The 27,781-nt window shown below is 40.6% G+C and overlaps 3 protein-coding genes across 4 annotated transcripts; 2 read left to right on the plus strand and 1 right to left on the minus strand.

Moving 5' to 3' along the window:
* Positions 1 to 1,859: 1,859 nt before the first annotated feature.
* Positions 1,860 to 15,209, plus strand: LOC118769349 (major histocompatibility complex class I-related gene protein-like). Its single transcript, XM_036516381.1, has 10 exons — positions 1,860 to 1,914; positions 4,187 to 4,450; positions 6,002 to 6,268; positions 6,348 to 6,638; positions 11,735 to 11,845; positions 11,993 to 12,039; positions 12,139 to 12,191; positions 14,201 to 14,308; positions 14,420 to 14,742; positions 15,205 to 15,209. The coding sequence occupies exons 1-10, from the start codon at positions 1,860 to 1,862 to the stop codon at positions 15,207 to 15,209; spliced, it is 1,524 nt and encodes a 507-aa protein (XP_036372274.1).
* A 1,473-nt stretch (positions 15,210 to 16,682) lies between these two features.
* Positions 16,683 to 20,055, minus strand: zgc:123321 (uncharacterized protein LOC559912 homolog). Its single transcript, XM_036517275.1, has 6 exons — positions 19,979 to 20,055; positions 19,388 to 19,504; positions 18,895 to 19,055; positions 17,878 to 18,023; positions 17,266 to 17,447; positions 16,683 to 17,098 (listed from the first exon to the last, which is right to left on the minus strand). The coding sequence occupies exons 2-6, from the start codon at positions 19,501 to 19,503 to the stop codon at positions 16,936 to 16,938; spliced, it is 768 nt and encodes a 255-aa protein (XP_036373168.1). The 5' UTR covers position 19,504; positions 19,979 to 20,055; the 3' UTR covers positions 16,683 to 16,935.
* Positions 20,056 to 21,116: 1,061 nt separating this feature from the next.
* On the plus strand, positions 21,117 to 26,258 carry LOC118769701 (glucosamine-6-phosphate isomerase 2). Of its 2 annotated transcripts, XM_036516976.1 has the most exons (7): positions 21,117 to 21,192; positions 21,795 to 21,931; positions 22,155 to 22,256; positions 23,080 to 23,262; positions 23,567 to 23,751; positions 23,851 to 24,025; positions 25,087 to 26,258. In XM_036516976.1, exons 2-7 carry the CDS (start codon positions 21,808 to 21,810, stop codon positions 25,149 to 25,151), a joined length of 834 nt encoding a protein of 277 aa, XP_036372869.1. In that variant the 5' UTR covers positions 21,117 to 21,192; positions 21,795 to 21,807; the 3' UTR covers positions 25,152 to 26,258. The 2 variants fall into 2 exon arrangements, with proteins under 2 accessions (XP_036372869.1, XP_036372870.1); XM_036516977.1 differs by lacking the exon at positions 21,795 to 21,931 and having other exon boundaries at positions 21,143 to 21,192.
* The last annotated feature ends 1,523 nt before the right edge of the window (positions 26,259 to 27,781 follow it).

Genomic DNA, 27,781 nt, shown 5'->3' on the forward strand with positions numbered 1-27,781 from the left:
ACTGCTGTGTGCTACACATTTGAGACAGACTGGAGGGTCTTTCTGAACTCTAGAAGTTAATGACACAACTTAGTCAGTGGAATATTCACTACTATAAATATGTTTATGAATGTGTGCAATAATCTTCCTCCCTCTACATCTTGCTGTCTTCCTTCTATGCTGATCTTATATGGAGGTTCATCATGAACCCCAAACCCTTCCCGATCTTACCAGCACCTCCTTTCTTCCAGAAGCAGAGGCTAAGTATGGTGAGTACAAGTGCAGTCAGAGCGCCAAATGATACTCCAAGGCGGATCAGACTGTTCCGAGCTCGGTGAAACTATAGAATCACACAGGTGAAAACAGATGCATGTGGAAGCGCAGCCTTTAATTTCTAAAATAAATCTATTGCTTACTTTCAAAAAAGAAATGAATCCCGGGGGATTATGTTTTCATTGATGTTTCTCACCTCAGCTGACATCCAGTTTGTTGTCCACACTGCTGTGTGTGACAGTACAGGTGTAGAGGTGTCTCTCTCAGCTCCTCAGCACTGACACTCAGGCTCCTCCTCAGCTGGTACGTCCCAGCTCCGCTGGGCAGGGGTTCTCCCCTGGTCAGCTCCTGGTCTGGGACAGGCTGGCTGTTCTTCTTCAGGGTCAGGTTGATGTGTTGCGGGTAGAGGCCAGTTGGCAGACAGGTCACCTCCATCCCCCCAGTGTCTCTGTTCTGTTTTTGGATCACTCTGACTCTCAGATGCACTGGAGGAGAAACATAAACATATTGATACAAGCTCATAAATGTAAAAGGCGTGTGAATGGCTGTTTCTGTAGGCCTTACCTTTTTGGTTCAGTAAGCTATTCAGCTGCTGTAGGTGGCTTTTTAATAATGAAGTGCACAGATAAGGAGAAAATGTTTGTGTAAAAAAGTTCTCTGAAGTGTCTTGGCTGAAGTGTTCCTCTATTTCTGGAATGAGACTGTACCAGCCCACAGATTCACTGTCAAATTTAAATATGTCTTCTCCATTGTAAGCATCCACTCTCTTGAATCTCTCTGTGCCATCTGCATCCAGCTCACATCCAGCTATCCTCTGAACTGTAAGGAGACCTGCAGCGCATGTACAAACAGAACACACACAGAGTTACTGGGGTCATGGTCATCTGAGGAAACAGAATCTGTTATATGTTTTAAGAAAAAAAAATCACCATAAAATGACTACAGGTTGTGATATATAAAAAATGATGTTGGAATTTGGAATTATTGGAATGATGTTGATTTTGGAATTATTTTCACTTGAAAAATAACAGATTATAAAAATTCAGTGTATGCTCTAGAAACAACTGAATATAAAATAGGATGGAATATTCCACCAAAGAGACACATTTTAGAGATGAATGAAATTGTGTAATTTGTAAACTTTAAATGTAATTTTAGATTACCTAGGACTTTTGGGAAATTTCGTCAATTTTCTCTTCATAACTTTCATTTCAATTAAAGTTTTCATGTCAAGTTCACCAAAGGCAGATCTATTCTGTTTCTCGCAAGTCGACTTGCTGCGTCTGAGTAGCTCATAAATTAGGCTGTCTTTAGCTACATGTCTTTAGCCGCCCCCCCCCCCCCCCCCCTTGCTTGCCTGTCCCACCACTGTGCACATGCGATTGTTTCCATGTATGCAATTACAAGGACTTGCCTCCACTGTGATTAAAATGCTCCATCAGTAGGTGCAGCCTTTGTTTCATTCTGTCTATGAAAGGATCAATTGCATATTTCCTAATCTCCGCATACTGTAAATCAGGCTCTTCCTTTTCCCAGTTTTTCCATGCGACCATCCTTTTTTCCGCACTGTCATAGTAACCCATGGAAAATCATCCACCATTTCTACAATGACCATATCTGGAAATGATGACGGTCCTGATGTCACTGTGACAAAGAACCATAGTGAGTGAGATCCTCCTGATTGTTTGACAGAAAACTATTTCTTTCCCAATCTCCAAGCAAGCAACCTCATTTTCAAATATGAGAGACAGAAAATGATGAAAAATGGACAGCTAAACACTTTTCTCCTGTGCAGGCATGCAAACGAAAGTGAAACAAAATGACGGTTTGCCTTATACAGTTATGAGATAGGCCTATGCAGCACTTTTCATTTCTATTACACAGTGGCGTTACTAGCATGTCATCCTGGGGTGGCCATTTGGATATGTGGGGTGGGCAACTATGTCCAATATGAAAAGAGCCACAACTCTGCCTGTGCAACGCAGGTTACTTTTCATTCAAAAATACTCCGATAAAAGCTGTAGGCCCACCCACATATACAATAGTAAATGCAACTACATTACATTTACATTTATTCATTTAGCAGATGCTTTTATCCAAAGCGACATACAAAAGTGCATATAGTGGGAAAACAGGCACAGGCACAAGGGCAAGATGTGTACATGCCATACAAAGCAGATAGTGCTGAAGCTGAGCACAAGGTCAGTGTAGCAAGACAGAGCTAATCTGATCTAAGGGTACATACTGTATATCAAATACAATCATTGGGACAATAAAGTACCGCTATGCTACCTAGGCAAAAACGTGCTACAAATACAAGGTAAGAGATAGAGCTACAAGTACATGCCAAGAATCTTAGATCTACAAGGTCAAAATGGCAAGGGTGTCAGTCCAGGTAGAGTCTGAAGAGGTGTGTCTTCACCGGATGTAGCAGAGCGAAGTTGTCGAGTGGGTGCGTAAGTTTAGATGAGGTCCTGGAGGTAGGTCGGGGCAAGTCTTTTTTGCAGCAGAAAAGGTGAGAGTCAAGGTTTTAAAGCGGATCCTGGTTGCGATCGGGAGCCAGTGGAGCGATCTCAGCAAGGGGTGACGCGGGTGAACTTGTTGTAGATCATACTAGGAGGTTGTGGATCAAACTAGCAGTAGCGTTTTGAATGAGCTGCAGCGGCTGAATGGTGCAGGCTGGGAGGGCTGCAAGGAGGGCGTTGCAGTAGTAACTACGTAGCAACTACAGTAATGCTATTCCCACACAACAAAAATTATTACAAATGTTGATTATTTCCATTCATACTGTAATTGCAGCTATTAATGTAGTGTGATACACACGAAATTTACAGAAATGAAGGATCAGAGTGCAGTACTAGCAAACTTAATACAGAATTACAGGCGTTTTCAAACCTAGTAAGACAAGAATATAAGATGTAAGATAGCCTTCGGTTTTCTTCTGGAACACTGAAAAAAAGAAATCTGAAACAAAACAAATTCTCAACTGGTGTAGCCTATAGGCTCCTAAGGCAAAGATATATAACACAAGAATATACTGTCTCCCTCTCCCTGACTGCTATGCCCACGGAAAGCAAGCTCGTTTACCGCGAGAAACTGAACGACCTCGCCAATGCTTTTAACGTAGTATCTGTTTTTTTGACTTGACTTTGCCCTAGCAGATGTGTGACACTTTCACCAGTAGCCTGTCTGTGCTGATATTCTTGCCAAGCAGACATAGCCCGCACATGAGTCGGTCGCGAACGAATCTGCTCTATGAGCCGGCTCCCCGCTGAGAGCCGATTTTTTTCATTTTTGTTAATTATTACAAGACGTATTCAGCCATTCACGAGCAATATTTTTTCTAGCTAATCAGAACACACCCTGAAAATCCCTTCTGAGTGAGGCTCTGTTGTGCCTGTTAGGTCTTATCGTTGGGTTGGTTGCCGAATATCTTGAAAATGATTCTGTTTAAATTACTGGCTCTTATTACTTTGGTCAGGATTGTTCACACAGGTAAGTTATAATGTTATCTCTTTTGAACGACGATAACTATTTGAACTAAGACGAAAGTCGCTGCTTTTTCAAAGATACAAAGACCTTCCAGCAATAAAACATGTCTGGATGATAATGAAAGTAGCCTACATTTTGAGGATCTTTGAGAAGCAGCCGTAGTTACAGTGAATAACGTTAGACAAAATGTACATCTTGTAAGTTATGGTATTTTTATACTTCTGTTCTAAAGTGTAATAAAAATGAAAGTGCCAAATATCTTATAACTGTATAAGGCAAACCGTAATTTTGTTTCACTTTCGTTTGCATGCCTGCGCCGGAGAATAATTATTATTATTATTATTATTTTTTGCTGTCCGTTTTTCTCATTTTCTGTCTCTCATATTTGAAAATGAGGTTGCTTAGAGATTGTGTGACAGAGAACTATTTCTTTCCCAATCAGGAGGATCTCACTCACTATGGTTCTTCGTCACAGTGACATCAGGACCGTCACCGTTTCCAGAGATGGTCATTGTAGAGATGGTGGATGATTTTCCAGTGGGTTACTATGACAGTGCGGAAAAAAGGATGGTCGCATGGAAAAACTGGGAAAAGGAAGAGACTGATTTACAGTATGCAGTGATTAGGAAAAATGCAATCGATCCTTGCACAGACAGAATGAAACAAAGGCTGCACCTACTGATGGAGCATTATAATCACAGTGGAGGCAAGTCCTTGTAATTCCATACATGAAAACGTTCACATGTGCGCAGTGGCGTGCGGGACAGGCAAGGTTCGCAGGGCGCAGGGGTCGGGGATAGGAGGGGGGAAAGCACTGGCAATGTAGCTAAAGACAGTCTAATTTATGAGCTACTCAGACGCAGCAAGTCGACTTGAGAGAAACAGAATAGATCCGCCTTTGGTGAACATGCTGAAATTGAAATGAATCATTCTTAACTACAGAGACGGCGCCAGCGGAAAACGAATCGGGGGCAACTGAAATGCAGTGAGGGGGCGGTGACTTAACCCAAAAAATCACGCACGCTGCGCACAGCCATAAGATCGTTTAACAAGTGCATTATTACACCACACACACACACTCACAGATCAACAAACCTCAGGTAAAACACGTACCATCCACACACCATCGCATGATAGCGACTCTGAGCTTGATTTCAGCAGAGCCAATAACGTTTACCGATTTAAAGCAAGTGATCGCTTAAAGCAACAACCACCAGGTCAAGTCACGCATACAACGCTCTGGAGAAGCCTGTGCTAATAAACACATGTAACTGGAAATTGAGAATCAGTTGCTACTGAAGAACAGAATCTAACACAGGCAGTGCAACGTAGTAGGCACATATTGTCCTGTAGGCTGGCTATTATAAAACTAACAAAACTATTAGTGACATAAACAATAGACTAACACAATAGGCCTACTCAACAAATATAACTATCCCTTGACCAACCTAGCACTCCAAAACATGAAAAGAATATTCAATCCTAACTTATTTCAGTACAGTTGAAGCCAGGGGGCGTTTCTAGCTATTGAAAAAAATCAGGGGCAAAGTCAAGTTTGCATGGGGCTTGTCTTTTTTTTTTTTTTTTGAAGGGAGATTGGCATCGGTAGGTTGGGGAGGTCATACCTACCTTTATAATAAATAAATATTTTTGGACAAGCACGTGCCCTACTCCGAGACACGTGATGTCAGCCGCTGCTTCTTTTCGCACTGCGGGCCACAAGCCAAGCTAGCACAGAGATGAGTCGGAGGAAGACATTTCATATGTAGCTTAGCACGTGGACCACACGCGCCCAATCGACCAGCAGGGGTCGCCACTCGGGAGCCCTAAAATTACATTTAAAGGTTACAAATTACGCAATTTCATTCATCTCTAAAATGTGTCTCTTTGGTGGAATATTCCATCCTTCCTTGTTTCTGCTCTGCCATTGAAAAGAGACGAAGTTTGCAGATGGCATGACAATGATTTCTGGAAATACATTTTTACACAAAATATGTCAGAGCCACACCTCTTTTATATTCAGTTGTTTCTAGAGCATACACTGAATTTTTATAGTCTGTTATTGTTCAAGTGAAAATAATTCCAAAATCAGCATCATTACAATAATTCCAAATTCCAACATCATTTTTATATATCAGGAACTGTAGTCATTTTATGGTGTTATTTTTTCTTCTTAAAACATATAACAGATTCTGTTTCCTCAGATGACCATGACCCCAGTAACTCTGTGTGTGTTCTGTTTGTACATGCGCTGCAGGTCTCCTTACAGTTCAGAGGATAGCTGGATGTGAGCTGGATGCAGATGGCACAGAGAGATTCAAGAGAGTGGATGCTTACAATGGAGAAGACATATTTAAATTTGACAGTGAATCTGTGGGCTGGTACAGTCTCATTCCAGAAATAGAAGAACACTTCAGCCAAGACCCTTCAGAGAACTTTTTTGCCCAAACATTTTCTCCTTATCTGTGCATTTCATTATTGAAAAGCCACCTTCAGCAGCTGAATAACTTACTGAACCGAAAAGGTAAGGCCTACAGAAACAGCCATTCACACGCCTGTTACATTTATGAGCTTGTATCAATATGTTTTTGTTTCTCCTCCAGTGCATCCTAGAGTCAGAGTGATCCATAAACAGGACAGAGACTCTGGGGGGATGGAGGTGACCTGCCTGGCGACCGGCTTCTATCCCCGACACATCAACATGACCCTGCAGAGGAACGGCCAGCCTGTAACAGACCAGGAGCTGACCAGGGGGGAACCCCTTCCCAATGGAGACGGGACGTACCAGCTGAGGAGGAGCCTGAGTGTTGGTGCCGAGGAGCTGAGAGAGAGACACCTCTACACCTGTACTGTCATACACAGCAGTGTGGACAACAAACTGGATGTCAGCTGGGGTGAGAAGGAAAAACGATAAGATTTTCTGCCTTAGGGGCATGAATACACTATGCAAGTACTAAAATCTTATTGTTGTAGGCAAGGACAGCTGGTATAAATGGGCTAGCAGGGCTAAGCCCTCCCAATCTTTTACAATAAAGATGAGAAAATTATTTAAAAAAAACCCTTAGAACAGATTTTTTTTTAATTTTGGTGGAACCTAGAGCAGCAACAGCACCAAAGAAAAACACAGGATATATCTAAATGGGCTTATTTTTTACAGCCCAAACACAGTAGTGTTCCGTTCCATTCATCTTTTTAGTGTTAAGTGAGTGACAGGTGTTGTGACACGCCCCCTTGTTTCGCTGATTATTTGGGCTAAATTCATTCAGTCCAGAACCATTGATAGAAAGAGTTGCGCCATTGAAGTACCCGGAAGTCTCAGTCGGTCACATGGTTTATGGAGGCTCAAATATTTACATTTACGTTTATATTTATTTATTTAGCAGACGCTTTTATCCAAATAGTTCCTTGCCGGTTAATTTGAATGCCGTTTTCCATTGGAAACTATTGAGAAGTATATGAGAAAGTCCGGCGGAACTAGATCATTTACTGTATCAGACCATGTATTTGTCATCTAGAATACAAGTAACTGACAGCTATTGACTATCTGGTTTGCACATTTCTTCTGATAATCACATGATCACGGCAAAAGTAGAGTGGGTTAAAAAAGGAGTGGCTCTCAATAGGTAGCTACTAGCTCTCTATAGCTAGATAACGTTTTCGCTATTTGTTAACCAACGTTAGCTAGCTAGCATTGTCAAATAGCTATCAGTAAATCTAATATAGGCTAGTGATTATATATTGAAAGCTTATTTTGTTGGTTAAAATAAAAGGTGATTTTGGACCTATCCCTCAAAACGTTTTAAAACAGCAGCTAAATGACGGAAAATACTCCTTTAAATGAATCCCTGACTGTTCTTCAAAATTAGCTTATCGATCTAGCAAGTTGAGTATTAAAAAATCAGACTGATTCGACGTTTTACGTTGTTGCTGGATATTTTTTCTTCGGATTATACCTCAAAGAACGGCAAACGCTGCTTGTGACTAGTCACTAGGATGTTTCCTTTAACTTTCCTGTCTACATATTGTCTGTCTCTCTTCTATAATGACTGTTATTTTTGCTGTGGTTACCAAATTGTTTTATTCGGGACATGATGTTTGACGCAATGTGTTGCAAAACGGCTGATAAAAACAGTTGCAGTATCTATTGGCAGTCGTTACAGTTGGAACACGTTTTGTAGCGCATCCCTAGGTGGACCCTTTTCTGACATTGTAGGCTACATGATAGAGCGTTCTGTTCAACCATGTAGCCTATCGTTCCATCATTCTTGCATATTTTGTTTTTGTTGGCAAAAATGGCATGTGCTAATGTGTACAGGGAAAAATAGTCAAATGGTACGTGTGTGTGAGAGAGAGAGATACCAAGTTTTTTGGCATCAGGCCATTCTTGTGGGTACTTCTCTATAGTGTTGTTGTAGAGCACTTGCTATAACAAGGTGTATAGTGTTGTTGCTGTAACTTGGTATCTTGGATATGATGCTGCTGTCGCTGCAGCGTGAACTATTGATGGGTACAATGCATTTGTTACCCCACCCACCCAATATCACCACCAGCCGTCACTGGTTGTAGGCATGTGATACTCTTTGTAAACAAACTCCCGACAGACCTGCATCTTGCTGTGGTGACACTGGGTACGCCATGTGACACAGGTTCCCACAATGTACTGTTTCACTGCTTGTGACTGTTTCTCCAACTTCATGGTGACCAAGGGCCAACAGGCTGTCACCATGATCACAAACATTTACATTAATATTACATTTGCATTTTGTCATTTAGTAAACACAAACAACATCCAATGTGCAAATACAAAGCATCTTTAACAAAACAACATGGAATTTTCTACAAAATAACAAACAAGGACATGTACATGATTCAACACATCAAGTGAAGTGAAATACAATATCTCAATTATGATGAAAATGAGATAATGACAAAATGTACAAACAATAAAACAACAATAAAGGGCCAAGATCACACTAGGCTAGGGGAAATGAGACACAGTTTGACAACGTGGGTCTTCATTCTGTGAAAGAACATGGCTACCACTACATGACATAGAATGAAACATGACAACAAGACACAGGTTTGGTTATGTTATGGTACTGTTTGGTACTATTTAAGCATGCACAAGTGCTTCATACAAGTGCAAGGCTGCACAGTAATATGGGGAATAGTGAAGTTTCAGCATGAGTGAAGTGCATGAGTGCATGAGCATGTGTTTACCTGTCATTATCAATTTAAGCTTGATTTCAGTAGGTATGAATTTCCGAATAATCAAAGTGTGAACATTGCTGTTGATGTAGTTTTGGCAGTACTTGTGTTTGTCTATTTGAGTCCAACAAAGGGGTTGTATCAGGCCATGGACTAGGGGAGGGGGGGGGAGATGGGCTGGAGGAGGGATGCCATGAACAGTTGATGTGGGAAGGAAGTGGTGACGGGGATTTTTATAGCCGTGTATTTATTTATTTATTTATTTATTAACCTTTATTTATTCATGTGAATCCCATTGAGATAGAGATCTCATTTTCAAGAGAGACCTGATGTACATAAAATAAAAATGAAACAAAATAAAAACATTCATCGACAAATCTCAAAAAGAATTTAGAGTATGATTGTTAACAAATGACAATAGGAAATGCAATATTGTAATAAAATAACACATAAAAGAAATTTAAAACACATAAAATGCCAAATTAAAAGCAACAGGCATTTATCTAATGAAAATAAGAACATAAACCTCATTAATTAAAACTATTTAAAACAGTTTAAAAACAGTTCAATTCAATTTTATTTGTATAGCGCTTTTTACAACACAAGTTGTCACAAAGCGGCTTTACATTGTTCCCAGGCCTGAGACCCCCTGAGAGCAAGCCTAAGGCAACAGTGGCAAGGAAAAACTCCTTAATTAATAGGAAGAAACCTTGAGCAGAACCCGGCTCAGAGAGGGAGCCCATCTGCTTCTTATGAGACTATCCATTTTTAAAGTGCTCTGTAGCTTATTCCATATGTATGGAGCGGTCTTTCCAAGTTCAGAATTTATTTTAGGTACATGGAGTGTGAGCCAATCATGTGCCTGAGTTTGGTAAGTCCCTACTGATCTGTCTAGAAAAGAGGTAATATAAGATGGTAATTTGCCAATAAGGGCTTTGTAAATAAATAAATACCAGTGCCTATCACGTCTCTCCAAAAGAGAGGACCAACCAACCTTCTCATACAGAATGCAATGATGGGTACCATAAACATCACCAGTAATAAAGCGGAGGGCAGAATGATAAACTGAATTCAGAGGTTTGAGGATAGAAGAAGCCGCATGCCTGTAAATCACATCCCCATAATCTAAAACTGACATGAATACTGCATCAATAATCATTTTTCTACAAAACAGATGGAAGTTGGCTCTATATCTATACAGGAACCCAATCTTCTGTCGTAGTTTAGTTACAAGATTGTCTAGATGATATTGAAATGTAAGCTTTTCGTCTAGCCAGATGCCAAGATATTTATATTCTGGGACTCTCTCAATTCTGGAACCATCTACAGTGGAAATATGTTGGTTACCGTTGTCTATATTACTGGCTCTAGAAAACAACATAAACTTTGTTTTATGTGCATTCAAAACTAATTTTAGATCCATAAGCACATCTTGCAGAGCACTAAAGGAAATTTGCAGGTTCGTAACAGCTGCTTGAAAAGAGTCTGCAAGACAATACACAATAGCATGGCCGCATAAAGGTGGACGTGACAGTCAGTTAAGGAAGAGGTAATACCATTAATATAGATAGAAAATAAAATTGAACCCAATATGGAGCCTTGTGGCACACCTTTCGTTATTGGCAAAAACTCAGATTGGACATTCCCAATTTTTACAAATTGATGTCTCCCAGATAAGTAATTCTGAAACCATCCACAAGCTTTAGAGTCAAAACCAATACTATGTAATCTTTGTAATAATAGTGAGTGATCGACTGTATCGAGTGCCTTCGACAGATCAACGAAAAGAGCAGCACAGTGTTTTCTCCTATCTATGCCAGACACAATATTGTTCACAACCAAAGTAGTAGTTGTGATGGTGCTATGCTCAGCCCTGAAGCCAGATTGGTACAGGTTTAGGACTGCGTACCTAGAAAGAAATTCCTTTAATTGATTATTTACCAAAGATTCTAGGATTTTGGCCAGACAACTCAGTTTGGAGATAGGTCAATAGTTGTTGACATTACTTCTGTCTTCTCCCTTATACAATGGAAAAACATGAGCAGATTTCCATACACTAGGAACTATGCGAGAAAAAAAAAACAAAGGTTAAAAATATATGTTATTTTGGGTATGGGACCGCTACGTCTAGATAAAGTTATTGAGTAGGGATTGTCTGTAAATTCTCCTCCTAAGTCTTCATTTGAAACTTCAATAAATCAGTTGTGTTGAACAATCAACATCTCTGTATCCATTCTGTTGCAACAACAGTCAGGAGTTAGTTATTGCACAGTATATGGCGGTCTGCAGTGTTAAGGTAGTAATGGTTGTGCAGGATTCCTAGTCCAAAGAGGTGTCACATCATGAAAATTAATGGGAACTGGCAAGGCACCGCACTGTCAATTATGGACATATTCAATAATAGTCAAATCTGTCTGTAATGTTTTAATGCTTGTTAAGAGCATACACTACTGCATCATGGCCTGAACAATTTACATTGCTTTAAATCAATGCACGCAAGTCATGTTATTTTCATTTGATTTAATACAGCATGTTATACAAACAGAAAACTTTTTCTTATAAAAATGTTTTCTTATATGTTTGAAGTACTTAGATAAGGTTATTTTGCAGTGAAATAAAAGAACAACATTGTTTAAAAGAGAAACTATAATTCTGTCCCTTAATTTGGAACTTTTCAGCTGCTTAAAAGAATCAGACTGTTCGGGACAGAACTGATTCTTATAAGCAAAGTGAGCTGTGGTGTTTTTTTTTTTTTAATGTACATGTTTTCATGTGTTTACAGAGTTCCAGCCAACTCGGAACAATCTGGTCCCTCTTGGAATATCATTTGTGGTTCTGACTGCACTTGTACTCACCATGTTTGGCCTCTGCATCTGGAAGAAAAGAGACACTGGTAAGAGAGTTAAAGGTTCATGGTGAACCTCCATATGAGAACAGCATAGGAGGAAGAATGAAATTATGAAATTATTGTTGCTCATATTCATGAACACATTCATGATCATGAATACTCCACTGACCCAGCTGTATCATTAATTTCTAGTGTTCAGAAAGACCCCCCAGTCTGTCTCGGATGTGCAGCACACAGCAGTAGGAGGTAAATATTCACATTCTGCACTCTATGAGTTCAGTGTTTGCTGCAGATCTTAAGCCTTCATGTGTCTCAGTGACTTCTACTCTTTTCCTTAGGTGGGAATGAAGAGTCTTCAGATGCTTCAGAACCACTTCAGACAGTTACATAGGTATCTGAAGCCACAGAGAAATTCTAGGGTAGGGGATTGAAGGGAAGGGGTTAAAGAGAAGTTTAGGACCAGAGGAGCAGCACAGTGCAACAGGAGAGAAAGTGAAACACTCTCTCACAACATTCAAGGCACACATACAAACTTTACAATATCACACACAGACACAGACACAGACACAGACACATACACACACACACACACACACACACACACACACACACACACACGTACACACACCCACACACACATGCACACACACATGCACACACACACAAGCTGTATACTTTGTTTCTGATCTGACTTATTAGGTTTGTTGGCCATCTTAATAATGATAATTTCATTTCCATGGACTGTTATTCCATGTCACCATATACAAATCCTGCATGGACAATTGTTTTTGATTGTTACTTTGAAAAAAGATGAAAAACAACAGCAATTCAGCTACATTATAATAGGCTAATTATCATGCCGTGTTGTGTTCTAGAAAGCTAGTTTGAATTTACACACATTTCACAGAATTCTCTAAGGACCCACACATGATAAGGTAGGAGTTGTGTGTTCTGACATGCCTGCTTTGACAGCACTGTTGCCAAACAGCTATTATTTGACTGACTGTAGCCCGTCCATTACTCTGTACTGTTGCAAGCCTCTGTCGGCCTCTTTCATCAACGGTCTGTTTCCGACCACAGGACTGACCACACACACACACACACACACACACACACACACACACACACACACACACACACACACACACCCCCACATACATACACACACACACACACACACACTTGCACACACGGTTTAATGACATTGTGGTTGTAAAATTCCCAGAAATGTACTTTTCAAAACTAAATAATAAAAAGTAAACAAAGGAGTTTAAAAGACACATTTCAACATGAAATTATTTTAAGGGCCAAGTTTACATAAATTATTTTTACATCATTATATTGATCCTATACCAAACATTGCATTTAATCATATTGTATGACAAAGTAAAGTGACTAAATGTGTATTGAATATATGCCTATAGGCATTTGGACTTAAGATTTAATGAAACACTGTAACTGGATTACAGTATTTTGCCTTTTATTAATTACACATCCTCTCATAACATGTATTTATGCTAATTTCATTTTAAAAAGTATTCTACTACAAATATGCTGTCCTGGAAGTGTTTCAGTTGTGACTCTGGAATTTAAGTGGTTCTCTAGAAGCTATGTAGAAAGATTATGTTCCTTGGAATGTTTTTTTTTTATGGTGTTAGTTTGGCAGCAGTGTGTTTTAGCAGTGAAAACCCACTGCTCTGCTTGGCTTGGACTATTGGTTCCAACATACCACTGGTGGGCCAGAAGGGTCTTCCAGGTGAGCAATCAATTAATACAAATTTATTTAAAAATAATACCTACTGGATATAAATGAATGATTTTACATGTCATACTTTATGAAGTTAACTACCTTGCGAAAAGTCTTTCACATATATGTCTACCTGTAGACAGTGTAGCTCCCAGATGTTTAAAATAAGAAAAGCAAACCCGTGGAATGTCCAAAGAGGGACCCAATTTCATAATTTTATGGCAAATGTTAATTTAAATAGCTGTATACGGCATGTTAAAGTGTGATCAGTTCTGAATAAATTACTATTTATTATCACTTGGTCATACTAAAGATGTTTTTAATCATTTTTATTTTTTTCAATATTTAATTGATTACCTGGTTTCATCTCACTGCAGATTAAAAGGTAATGAAACAAACACATGGACACTGTGGCCCTCTTGAGTGTTCTAGGGTCATCTGACATACAAATAGTATTTCTTTCTGATGTTGAAGTGTACTTTTCTGGACTACCTCTCTCACGGTCTTACACCATGAATGCAATGCTGTTCATGTTGTCATCCTTTGTTATCATATACCATCATATACCATCATATACCTACTGCACCGGGCCTACTCCCATCTTTTGACGAGGCTGGAAGCACTGTGAGAGTCATGTTTTTTGACTTCTCCAGTGCCTTCAACACCATACAGCCTTTATTGCTGGGAGACAAGATCAGATGCATGCGAGTGGACGCCCCGCTTGTGACCTGGATTACTGACTACCTGACCAACAGACCACAGTATGTGAGACTTGGGAGCAGTGTGTCAGAGACAGTTCTGAGCAGCACAGGGGCACCCCAGGGGACCATCCTCTCTCCCTTCCTGTTCACCTTGTACACCTCTGACTTCAGGTACAACTCAGAGTTATGCCACCTTCAGAAGTTCTCTGATGACTCCGTTATCGCGGGGTGTATCAAGGGGCAACAGGAGGCAGAATACAGGGGATTGATAGACAGCTTCGTGGAGTGGTGCAGCCTGAACCATCTGCAGCTAAACGTAGGCAAGACGAAGGAGCTGGTTGTGGACTTCCGCAAGTATAAACCTGCTCAGACCCCTGTCGCAATCCATGGAGTAGAAGTTGAAGTAGTCCACTCCTACAAATACCTTGGAGTGCACTTAGATGACAGGCTGGAGTGGACTACTAACACAGATGCCCTTTACAAGAAGGGCCAGAGTCGGCTTTACTTCTTGCGGAGACTACTATCCTTCAACGTCTGCAACAAGATGCTGCAGATGTTCTACCAGTCTGTGGTGTCCAGTGCCATCTTCTATGCAGTGGTGTGCTGGGGGTGTGGTCTGAAAGCTGGGGACGCTAATAGACTGAACAAGCTTGTCAGGAAAGCCAGTTCTGTCATAGGTGGTGGAATTGAGCTGGACTTACTAGGGGCGCTGGCGGAGAGAAGGATGCTTAACAAGCTGGTGAGCATCCTAAACAACACCTCCCATCCTCTCCATGACGGGCTTGTGAAGATGAAGAGCACCTTCAGTGGCAGGCTTATCTCCCCAAAATGCTCCACTGAGAGGCACAGAAGGTCTTGATAATGAATTGGCAAGTGTAAGATTGCCTATGGTTTCACTGGAGACCAGAGTGGTGGTGTGAGACTTGTTAAGTGTTGTAATGTGTGCACATGTGCAGGGTAGTATATTGTTCTTTATTTTAAAATGTATTTTAAAATTGTAATTCTGCTAATAATCCCCATTTTTACTACATGTATCGGTAATCTGATTACTCCTTTTTTTCTGCAACTGTAACAGAATACAGTTGCCTTTATTTGTATCCTAATTACGCAACACCGTTACATGTATTCCGTTACTCCCCAAGCCTGCTGAAGACACATTGTTATACTGACGAAAACGCAAAGTTCAAGTATCCCTGTGATTCTAAAGACCTGCCTTAAATTAACCCCGTACCGATTTTCAAAATTAAATACACATATATTTTTCATTTAAAAATAAAAGCGTCACTTTACTGCCCGAGTGGGGAACTGAACCATCAACCTGTTGGATATGAGCCCTGCACCTTACTGCCAGTGCAGCATAGTTCGGTGAGCTTATTTGCATCACACACCAGCATTTTCACCAGAATCTTAAAATTTAAATTTAAATTTAAATCTTAAATAGTACCAAACAGTACCATAATATGACATTAACAAACCATTTGGGTGTCTTGACCTCAGATTAGAAAACTTTCAGCTTTTGGTACATTCTACCTCAAATGATCTGACAGATGATATTTAACCGTGCACAGGGTTTCTTACTGTAGTTCCTCTGTTATGATATTACTCATACAGGATGTTAAATGTTTAAAGAAATTAATTCAAGATATGGAAATCCAGAAGATTTCCACCTATTTTGGCTAGTATTCCTGAGTCTGTCAGAATTGTTTTGAATTTTTTAGGATGAATTCTTCAAAGATACACAAATCTACAAGATCTTCTCTATCAAACACTTAATGTGGATAGTGTTCCTATATCTATGAGAATTGTTTTTGATCTGCTCCTTAGCATAACTGTTTCCCTGAATTTACTGTCCAGGTCTTGTGACAGGGAGCAATCATCTAAGCTACAAGTGTAGCGTATAGCACTAAATTGGCAGATGGGTATAGACTCCTCTGTAGCAGAAGTGGGTGAAAACACCACGGGCTAGTGCATTCATCTTTGGTTACCATGACATCCAAGAAATTTCTGCTGTACTTATCATAATTGATTGTAAAAACGTAAAGATATGATACAAAAGTGAATTTACAAATGTGTGCAAGGGTACTGACCCAATCTGATTCAAAATCCTGCTTACATATCAACACCATAGTATCATGTTTGCCAAAGAGGGTTTACAAGGACTATATGATTAATTCCCCATGAATAAATGATCATGATTTTACAGAATCTGATCGACAGTATCTAAACCAAGAGCATGTTTGGATTAGGAGCATGGAGACACATGAGGATGTATCCAAGATGTGTAACATTACCTACGTAATGCAGAATGCATCTGAATTATACTTGTAATAAAATAGCAACAGCAATGTGCTTTATCATATCTTGAATAATATGCCCAAAATAAAAATAATTATTTATTTGATTAAAAAACATCAGTGAAATACACAGTGGGACATCTTCAAAAGTTGAACGGAGTTTTCAGCTGTAAAGCTGAATATTCAATCTAGGACAATGACAAGAACCTCAGAACACAGTGAAGGGAGAAAAGATTGCATACAGTAGGATACAATGACATGAGCTTCAGCTTCAGAAGACAGGAGGGCAAAGACCCCATACAGTAGGATACAATGATATGAGCTTCAGGTTCAGAAGACAGTGAGGAGAGAAAAGACCCCATACAGTAGGATATAATGACATGAGCTTCAGGTTCAGAAGACAGTGAGGAGGGCAAAGACACCGTAGAGGAGGGCACATGGATAGGCCACTAGGAGCTGCTGACCCTCCATTGCCAGGGTGGAGATGAAGATCTTGGAGGCAGACAGACTGCACCAGCCAATGACCAGCAGGGCAGAGAGTGTTCCCAGGACGCCCCTAGATTAAACACAGTGACAAAAAAGGACCCTGGGCTGAGAGATCACATTTGGTGAGCTGCAATGTCCTACTGTCTGTGTCCTACACACAACGTCTAACCACACATCAACTGAGGTGGAGAGAGGTGGAGTTATTTGGCCAATGAGGAGGAGCGGTTCAGGACTCACTGTAGGGAGAAGAAGATGGCGAGGGTGGAGAGGCCCACCATGGGCAGGAGGCAGTAGCCCAGCACGCTGGCCACGCAGCCATAGGAGACCGCCACCAGGCTCATCAGGTTCAGCAGTGTGTACATGCCCAGGCAGCCCATGGCACTGATCCCATACACGTATCCGAAATGCACCTTCCCTGCCTGCTCAGATATACACATGTGGCACTGATCAGTTACACGTACCCAAAATGCACTTTCCCTATCTGCTCCTACACACAAACACAGACACACACATGGCACTTGTCAGGGACATGTACCCAAAATGCACTTTCTCCACCTGCTCACATACAGACATACATGATTTTGATCAGGTACACATGCCACAAGGGCAGTTAATAGAAAATATGACTACACAAAGAAGTCTCTGGGGTGTATTCACAAAGAATAAAGACGTTTATCACCATCTTTTTACCAGAGTTCTTCATTACAATTTTGACAAGGCATTATGACTGGTTAGTGGATCCCACATAACCCTTTACAGTCGTTTTTTCACTCTTGTTATAACTGAAACGCAATCCCTTTGTAGATCTGCTGCTGAGAGTTTATAATATATAATACATGACGAGCTCACCATCAGTAACGTCGCACCAAGCGCGACGCAGAACAATATGGGCCCAGTCAGGTCAGTTTCATGCATGATGCTGCCATCTGCTGGCTTGAAGGGGTTTAGCACGGTTAGAGTCTTCTGCCAGATGTGGTCGAAGTTAATGCCAAGCTCTGTAAAATTTCAAACATTCACGATGACTGAAACGCAGATTACAGAATAAAATACTATTCTTAATAAAACAGCTAATATTAACCAAGCTAATATTACGAAGTCAATTCATAATCTACGAAAACATCACATACATGTACATAGCTTTTTCGTCTCGTATGTAGGCTATATATTTTTCAGTAAATAGTGACCAGCACAGCTTCATTTTACTTTAGATATAAAAATGAATGAAAGTTGTTTTGACTGTTGTGTTGAAAACAAACTGCTACTACACCGCAAACTATTCACCGCTACTACTGCACACAAAAGACATGCAACAGATTAGTTGCATCTTGCATATAATATACAGGAGGGCCTTGTCAGATGGGGACATATTTCAGAGACTCTTGCGAACGTCTGTGAATTCTGTACTGTTCTCATCGAATCCCATCAAGACATTTTGAACATAAGAGACGTGGTATCTTGGGATGATGATACGATGGAGAAACAGGTTGTTTTTTTTAAAAAAAAACATTGTCAACAAGCTGCATTCACCTGATCTTCCCCACGTGTGGTTTATCGCAGAAAAAGACTAATTTGACAGTTACACTGAAATGAATTACTATAACTGTAAAGGGCTACCAAAGACAATATACTGCAATAACACAATAAACAAATACGTATATTTAAGTAAACACGCATCAAACAAGTGAATAATATGTACATTCATTCAATACTGCCTTGGGAGAAGGGAGCGCTGCCTATTGTGAACCAAATCCGCCCCGGGGAACTTTCTTCAGTTGGGTATTATAGCCAATAGGAATAGCCTACCTGTAGATTTTGTGCATTTATCCACTCACATATTGAATTACGAGCACAGGCATGTCAATCTACCTTCCAGCAACGGCGGCTCGTCCTCAAATGTGTCTGTGGCCGTGTAGGTGGGTGTCTCAGGGGGCTTGGCGGGTTGGAACACGTGCCCCGTATAGGGTTGGTCGGGGGGGCCCAGCCCCAACGAAGGAGTGAAGACACCCGGCACGGGGGCACCGTAGTCTCTGCAGATTAGACACCATACATTCACGACACGTGTTTCTAAAGTTTTCCCATCTAGTCTAATTTCAGTTTGAAAATAAGATGTTAAGTGCTCTGTGACATTTAGGGTTGCATACCAAATAGAAGCAGGTTGATCAATTGATTGACTAGCCACACTGTCCGAGAAGCTGGCTCTTGCATTCATTAATGTTACCGATACAGTGACAATACTGGAACGAAAATGCTATTTCCGTATTTCCGTTTTAATTCAGGACAATGTAAAACTTTTTTCAATTCATTTCAGACCATGTGGATGTGGATGCATATTTTCATGCATCATTTCTCGGTTGCTTACACATTTGGATCGTCATCCTGACCTGGGACGTCATAGCCATAGACAGCCTGTCCCTGGTCATCTATGTAATATCCTGACTGGTAGAAATTTTGCTCGAACTGTTGAAAGTCCCCCATTCTAGTGTGTGTGTGTGTGTGTGTGTGTGTGTGTGAGAGAGAGAGAGAGAGAGAGAGAGAAAGAAAATACAGTTCAACGTCACCAGTAACATTAGAACAATTATGATGCGATTTACTATTGCCGAAGTGCCTTTATCATAAACTTGTACCCTGTGCAAATCGTTGTGTAGCTCAACTACGGTATTCCTTTATCTGAAATGTCCTAACAAAGAAACTAACTTTTAAGATACATATGTTCTCAAGTGCATTCATTGTCTACATTTACATTTTAAAGCGACGTGGTTAACAAAACAGACCGCGTGGGCAGCTGCATACAATTGTGCCCTCTTTGAGAAAGGTAAGGTAAACACGTGGATTTTATATGCTGGAATTTACAACTATACGTTCAGCTGAATTACCTAAATGCGAGGCACAAATGTTCAAAACGTTCTCATATCTTGAGTCATTTACCGCTCGAAATACGGTCATTTCCTACCTTAACAAAAGCTCAAAGGAACCCTGTTTTACCGAATGTGACAGGGGAGAGAGGGATCAGGAACCGCAGTTGTTGAGCAGTGTGAATATGTACTGTACTATAAATAGATTGCTATATTTGTTTGAAAGGACACATGCAGTAATAGACTGCGGTCTATTTATTTTTGACTCGAGTAATCTATCTGGTTCAGATGAGTAGGAATGACTTAAAATAATCAGACTTGATGCTGTAATCTTGAATCATAAAATGGGCTTTAATATGCTTTCAGCATGTTGAACGCAATGATTCTATGTTGGCTTTTGATCTTCCATTTGACGTTAGACTGACAGTTCCCTAAGTTTTCTAAAAATGAGTGCAGACTACTTCCTGCCCAGACTGTGTTTACAGTTCTGTCATCAATTGTGTACTTCACAGATGAACATTTTCAGAGCTTTAAACATTAAGTACATTCATCATTAACGTGATTTTTGTCATGTTTTTACAAATGGTTAAAATGTCTGTTACTGTGTGGGAAACAGTACACATATTAGTATATGGAGGAACCATATACGGTAGTTGTAATGTGTATTTAAGTCACCAGTCTAAACCAGAGAATAACTTTAACATGCGTTTATAAATTTCACTTCTCAAACGAGCTAACAAGCTCATCTCTTAATATAAAATATTGTATTAAAACTTGAATTTGTTATGTAGACACTTTATTGCTTTGATATTATGTCCATGTAGAATCTATTATACAATGCAGATAATGCTCAAAACTCGGATATTTCAGGTTGGGTTCCCTAGTCACGTAACGCCTTCACGATGATTAACATTAATCTATATAAAGAAGAGACTTGGTAGAAACCCCAAAAACAGCCACAATCCGTGGAAACAAAAACATTCAATATACTATAGTTGCATTATCAGAGGACGTATCTGCGTTGCATCCGGCGCTGTGATCTTTTATCTAGGCAACCTAAGATTCACCGTTACCCTGTTGACATGTGAACGATGACTGCATCTGCGCAGATGTGAAGCAGACCCCACCGGCACGAACGCTCCTTCGATCCATAGCGGAGCTGAACGTCATTGGAGCGGACGCTGCCATCAGGTGACAGAGTGAGACACGTGACCGGAGATCAGTCATATGAACAGTGTTTACTTTCACTAGTTCTGCAGTTCGTGATACAGCAATACGTCAGGAAGCTGAACGGGGATTTGGCTCGCTAACAGTAAGTAATGTCCTGATCGCCACAAGACCGTTGCATTATATGAACCACACGTTTTATCGAAACTCACACGTTTTACATTTTTTCCCAGTTTTTTTTTTTTTCCTGGCTGTATTAAACTAGTCGAACAATGGGAGCGAAATGCAATGCTGGTGATGCAGGAGAGTACATACACATACAGCTTTCTAAATCTCTGAATAACTAGCTAGCTAGCTAGCTGTTTAATAGCCAACAAGACAAGAAATAAGAAATCAACGGTTATTCATTGATATGTGAGTCTGCCAGCCAACCGCCAAGTACTTGCCGACCTCGCTAGTTAGAATATATATAGTTGCCAAGTTGAAAGCATAACATGACTTTGCATTTGCACGTTTGCTTAAAGGGGGAAATCATGATACAAACAGATACAACTTGAGGATATCATTTTTTTGTTTTTTCCCCTCGATTGCCTGCAAATACTCCTGTAAATTTGCGTTACGCGATATCATCCTGCCACACTATTTCTTGGCTTCGGTTCGGATGATATCTAACAAGCATGTAGCATGTTATTCTTGACTGTTAGCTCCCTCAGCTGAAATTGTCGTGTTTGGTGGTTAAACCCACAGACACGCTGGGAACATGAGACTCGTGATCCTAGAGGACTACGACCAGGCCAGCGAATGGGCCGCCAAGTACATTCGGAACCGGATCATCCAATTCAAGCCCAGCGCGGACAGATACTTTACTTTAGGGTTACCCACAGGTAAACCCAAGGTTCATAAAATAGAGCAGGCGTTATCTCAGCCATAGCCTAAGGTTTCGCCTTCTTTTGATTGTTATTTTCCAACATGTTCATGAATTTTCACAATTAAAGATGACTCCCTGTTTCTACCTGAAAAATAATCAAACTTGACTGACTCTTGCTATTACAATGTTCACAAAATTGGGTTTGTGTTCCTCTCAACAAACAACTTTCCCCTCTGCAGGAAGCACTCCATTTGGCTGCTACAAAAAGCTAATTGAATACCATAAAAGTGGAGACATCTCATTCAAGTATGTGAAAACATTCAACATGGATGAATATGTTGGTAAGTGTTATCCTCCGCGCACTCATGCCTGTGTTTGTTCAGGAAGGGGAACAGCTGCTGTCAGCACATTTTTAGGAAGACGGTGAGTCACAGTCCCAACTGGTCCTGCTTATTAGGCAGGTTTTTGTCAGCAGGATGTTTTGGCACTCTTAAGACCACTCATCATGGGCTTCAGCAAGCTTTCCCCTGATGTAAATCAGTGCTGTGTCCACAAATGACCGCATTTCCTTGAAAATGCTCCTCCTTTTTATTTTCCATGGAAATACTGCACTGCAAAGGGTGTTGTGACAATAAACGTTAAGTGATTGTCTCATTGAAATGCATAGGAAACATGCATATTTAATATTTCTCAAGTGAATTTGTCTAGTGATGATCAAAAGGCAGTACTGCATATCAACAAACTTAAAACCCTGATGGTGATCCATGGTGGATCAAAACATCGTCCTATGTGCACAGCTGTGATAAACTTGTTTGGGTAGCAGATTGTGTATGGATTTTTGGTGTTGTAAATCATTGGAAAGCCATCCTTTGTGTGTGCCACCTGAAAGGAACTTCAAAATGTCAGCCCTCAGACTTCTTCCATGCATTATTCCCTCCTAAAATGGGCCTCTTCACTTATTATTGTTAAGAATGCAACAGCTGTTACATTACATTTCTTAAGCAGATACTCTTATCCCAAGTGACGTGCATAGATTAAAATGAATACATGTTTTCCAGTATGGCTGGATATTTACCAAAACAAAGTGGCTTTGCTAGAACATCAGTGGTCCTGGTAGCACATTTTATAGCACGAGTCACTGTATTCGTCTCCTCCGGCTCCCAGGCCTTCCCAGGGATCACCCAGAGAGCTATCACTCGTACATGTGGAACAACTTCTTCAAGCACATCGACATCGACCCTGCCAATGCCCACATCCTGGATGGCAATGCTGCCGACCTACAGGCGGAGTGCGAGGCCTTCGAGCGGAAGATCGCAGACGCCGGCGGAATCGACCTCTTCGTCGGAGGTGAGCTCTGAGTCTCCATGAGTAAATACCCCTTTTACTGTTAAACTGAGCAGTGTGTTACCAGCTGGAAATTGTTCCTGAGCTATATTTATTTTGTACATTATTTGTTTATAACTGCAATTCTAAATGTTGTTTCACCATTAAGCATGTTGTCCAATGTACGTGATTTGCCTTCAGCATTTTACTTGAAGGCTGAACACTGTTGTATTTAAACAACATTTGACCACACAGACAAGCTGTAAAGTGTTATGGCATGTGGTCAAGTAGGCCATACTCTAACACAGTAAAACGTGGCCTCTCTCAGGTATTGGGCCCGACGGCCACATCGCTTTCAATGAGCCTGGCTCCAGCCTTGTCTCCAGGACCAGGGTGAAGACCCTCGCCAAAGACACGATATTGGCCAACGCCCGCTTCTTTGGCAATGACCTCTCCAAGGTACCCACAATGGCTCTGACAGTTGGAGTCGGAACGGTGATGGACGCAAGAGAGGTGAGAATGACTGAGCGTGACAAAGTTAAAGAACAGCTGTGGTTGACATAGCTGGTGACACCCCTACAACACTGATGGTAATGCCCTTGTGTATTGTAGGTGATGATTTTAATCACTGGGGCACACAAAGCCTTTGCCCTCTACAAGGCCATAGAGGAAGGAGTGAACCACATGTGGACCGTATCGGCGTTCCAGCAGCACCCCCGCACTATATTCGTGTGTGACGAGGATGCCACCCTGGAGCTCAGGGTAAAGACGGTCAAGTATTTTAAAGGTGAGTCCTAGGCCTGAGGAAGACCTTTATCACTGCTGCATGGCAAATTTGGAGTGACACAGGAATCCCTGTCTATGCGGAGGGGAAAATGTACCAACAGTCATGCTAAATTAAACAGACAAGTTCCTTCTCTGAAAGACTGGACCAAAGGAAAGCACAGCCTGGATACAATTACAAAAACAATCAGGATTACTGCCCGTTTATCCGAGGGAATCAGTTTAGCATGCAAACCAAGTTAAGCCCTTCAAATTATAGGGATTTATTTACCAAAAACATACCTTTTGCAATATCCAGCTTTAAAGGTTTCATATACCACATCTTGGTTCTGTTTGTAATACATCATTTACGTGTTTTTCCTGTGAGTTTATAATGTGACTTTGCATGCAATTTTCATTTATCATAAACTGAGGATATTAGTGTACTGTAGTATACTGGAAGTCCGCAGTGGTTTGTGTAGATGTTACTTGTTTATTGATTCCTTTTCACATTTCCAGTATTTAACATACTATTTAGGTAAAAGGCAATGGACTACACAGATCATGTTTCATTAAATTCATTATTTGAACCATTTAATGCTAAAGCATAGCAAATAAGTTATTCCCATTCGACAAAATACTCATAAAGAGTCATCTGTCATTTCTATTGAATGACTGTAATGTTGTGAAAAACTGCACTCTGTATTATGAATAATGTGTATATGAATATATTGTTTCATTATATATATAATAATACACATAATTTTTGTAAATGTCATTTGCATGCCTCACGTCCAGTGGGAGAACAGCAGCTCCTGAAATGGCACGGTAGTGAAAGGTTAATAAAGTTCAAACTTCTGAAATGTCTCCCAACAAATGTTGGCACTTGAGCTGCCTGTTATGAATTGACCAGTACATTTTAGTTCTCTGTATACTTTGTCATACTCAGTATCACAAAGTTTTCAAAAGGTTTATGTAGTGAGCTCAATGAGAGAAAATTGAGACAATGCAGTTTTTGTGTTTTGCAGGATTGATTTTTAATTCACGTTCATTTAAGTAATTTCCTGTGATTTTATCCATCCCAAGGGTTGATGCATGTACACAACAGACTTGTGGACCCAGTGCACAGCATGAAGGACTACAAGAACTGAGAGAGCATCCTGAATCTTGCAATGGACAGGAGACCGAGAAATTATTTTGTTTTCTTTAATGGCCTGTGCATAATCTCAGCACAGTGGTAGCGAAAAATGGTGAGGTCAAGACTATTTTTTTGTACTGTATTTTTACCTACCTTAGAAGAGGATGGAGTAGGTCACTGTGCAGATAGCAATCAAAGATGTGTACTTCTGAGGCTTGTGAGTCCCCCACAAGGCCAGAGTCTTCACTTCAAAGCTTTTCTCCCACCTTTCTGTGTGCCTGCAAAGGGATCCTCGAGGGATGCCGAATTTCAGCCTTTCATGTAACTGTCTAGAGTTTAAGGGAAGTTGGGAGGATTCTCTGGTGACCGCAAACCTAAGGAGCACATTTGGCTGAACTCAAGCATTTATCAGTCATGATTGCAGAGGTCACCTGCCTGATGTGCGCTGGGTATAGCCAACCATGAATTTTACTTATCATAATACTTACATACATTTTCCAGAGAATGTAATGTTAATCCACATATATTTGCCACATATATGTGTTAACTGTTCGTAGTAAGGACAATTATTGGTCATTTTTCAGGGAGCAACTCTGGGTGTCCTTTAAAAAGTGATTTGTCCTCACCTAAGTGTCTTTGGAGATGTGTTGCCATTGAGGTCATTGTTTCTGCACATTCCTTTCTCTTTGCTTTTTTTCTCCATTCCCTGCCCAGGCTTGCTTTCTCCAAATCTTCCCTTTCCTTGCACTTTAAACTGATGGCAGTAAACAGCCAAACAAAGACAAAGCACTTCCACAGCCCTCCCACGGTCTGATATGCCTAGTTTACATGCGATTTTCTGCCAGTGTTGCTATAGTGTGACAGAAATGTTAGAATGTTACATATTGATGAAACAGTGATGGAGCTGGATGTAATCAGAATGTTGTATGTTCGTAGAGTGTTCTTTGGGTACTGTTACACACAAAGCAAGTAACAGCATGAACATGTTCTCTTCCTCTAAGCACACCAAATTTGTTTTGTACCTTTTCAAAACCTTTTTCTATCAGAGGTGGTAGGTTCTTTAAATAGTTGCCAATTTAACAGTTACTGCATTTGTTTAAACTGACCCTTTTGTTATTATACCCACAAAAACGAGATCCTGTAAAGCTACAACCTATTTTGTACTATAAGAATACATAAGGTTCGTAGACTGTTAATAAAGCAATGTCTTGCTAACTGGATTTTGTTTTTCATTTAATAATGTATGCATCATAAACTTATCTATAATGCACAAAGAGGTGTGCAGGGGATATGGACACATATTTGCAACCAAAACCAAGCTCTTTACAATGATTACTCTTGGCATCTGTAGAATGTATATGGCCCTGGCCATCTGGTAAGGAGAGGATTGGGCTCTGTACGATCCCTCACCCTTATCAGGCCTTAAAACAACCCCAAGACAGCATGGCCATTAATGGCATTAGTGGCTCATGTGGGCTATAGCTTTTTAAGTAGCTCTATAAGTGTGGCAAGAGCAATGTCCGAGGTTCCCTTAGTCCGCTTAGTTCTCTCAGTTTCCCTTAGTCCCCTCTCTGATGGCATAACACCTCAGCTAGCCCTGCTAGGGGATCCCTCCTTGCCCGGAGGGGGGTGGGGAGTTCTTTCCCCCTGACTTTTTTCTTAAATCAGCAAGCTCTGGAAGATGAAGACTCCTCGACCACCGATGAACTCATCCTCAGCTGTGGATGGCCAAGCAATCCACAACTGGTTTTGCAAGTCCCTCAAGAATAAACAACGCACCCTTAGAGATCGAAATGCCCCAATGTGAAGTTGGAGGCTGTCAGAAAAGACAGCTATCTCACTGAATGTGAAGGTTACTGTGTCTCTTCATCTTTCTCCTGTGTTAACGACAATTAATAAGCAATTTCTGCCTTCAAAGACGCAGTAGACCTAGCTGCAGGCAATATGCGTTCCCTTACGCAAGAGTTAGACACAACACGAAGTTGGAGGCTGTGAGCGGAGACAGCTATTATGGATGCAAAGACGACCAGATCTCTTCAACATCCCCCACATCGACAATGTATGCCTGGCAAGGAAGCCAGAAGAAGTGATCCTCCAGTGATGGACCTGGACATCATGTAACTTACAAATAGTTAAGTTTATGTCAAAATAAGATAACTTGTATGGTTAGACTCATGTCTAATTAATGTTTTGCCAGTGCACACCAAACTACAGTTATCACTTCATGATCTCCGGTAGTTTGACACAGCTGCTGAAAACCCAATCCCACACACACAATTAGCATTAGCTTTACATTCCGCTTTTTGTGTTGATTTGTCTGGCAATAACCTTTTTATCATTTATTCATTCATTCATTTCACGTTGTCTGCTTGTTTAGATTTTCTGGTTTATTTCGTTTCGTCAGTGTTTGCTTTGTGTTATTAGACTTGTTTTATTAGTTACATTGTCATCTTGTCTCTATTTTGTACTGGCAGACCGGACTCTAACAGGCTTCTAAAGACCTCATTTTATTAATTTTTATATTCGTTAAGGAATGCTAACTATCCTTAGTAAATATACGGTGTCTCTGTGGGGAATGTCCCCGACACAATCAGTGGCCCATGTGAGGAAGTCTAACACCCCTACAGGTGAAAAATGATGAAA

Source organism: Megalops cyprinoides, chromosome 22 (assembly GCF_013368585.1).
Source record: "Megalops cyprinoides isolate fMegCyp1 chromosome 22, fMegCyp1.pri, whole genome shotgun sequence".
Classification (NCBI taxonomy): Eukaryota; Metazoa; Chordata; class Actinopteri; order Elopiformes; family Megalopidae; genus Megalops; species Megalops cyprinoides.

Excerpts from the sequence above, each read along its gene's own strand:
- LOC118769349 (XM_036516381.1), top strand. The coding sequence starts at position 1,860 with ATGACCATATCTGGAAATGATGACGGTCCTGATGTCACTGTGACAAAG. Across the intron at positions 12,192-14,200 it reads CACTTCAGACAGTTACATAG|TGCCTTCAACACCATACAGC; the intron begins GTATCTGAAGCC and ends TGACTTCTCCAG. Across the intron at positions 14,309-14,419 it reads TACCTGACCAACAGACCACA|GTACAACTCAGAGTTATGCC; the intron begins GTATGTGAGACT and ends CTCTGACTTCAG.
- zgc:123321 (XM_036517275.1), bottom strand. The coding sequence starts at position 19,503 with ATGGGGGACTTTCAACAGTTCGAGCAAAATTTCTACCAGTCAGGATAT. Across the intron at positions 19,056-19,387 it reads CAGGATGACGATCCAAATGT|AGACTACGGTGCCCCCGTGC; the intron begins GTAAGCAACCGA and ends TCTAATCTGCAG. Across the intron at positions 17,099-17,265 it reads GCCATCTTCTTCTCCCTACA|GGGCGTCCTGGGAACACTCT; the intron begins GTGAGTCCTGAA and ends TGTTTAATCTAG.
- LOC118769701 (XM_036516976.1), top strand. The coding sequence starts at position 21,808 with ATGAGACTCGTGATCCTAGAGGACTACGACCAGGCCAGCGAATGGGCC. Across the intron at positions 21,932-22,154 it reads TACTTTAGGGTTACCCACAG|GAAGCACTCCATTTGGCTGC; the intron begins GTAAACCCAAGG and ends TCCCCTCTGCAG. Across the intron at positions 23,752-23,850 it reads CGGTGATGGACGCAAGAGAG|GTGATGATTTTAATCACTGG; the intron begins GTGAGAATGACT and ends TGTGTATTGTAG.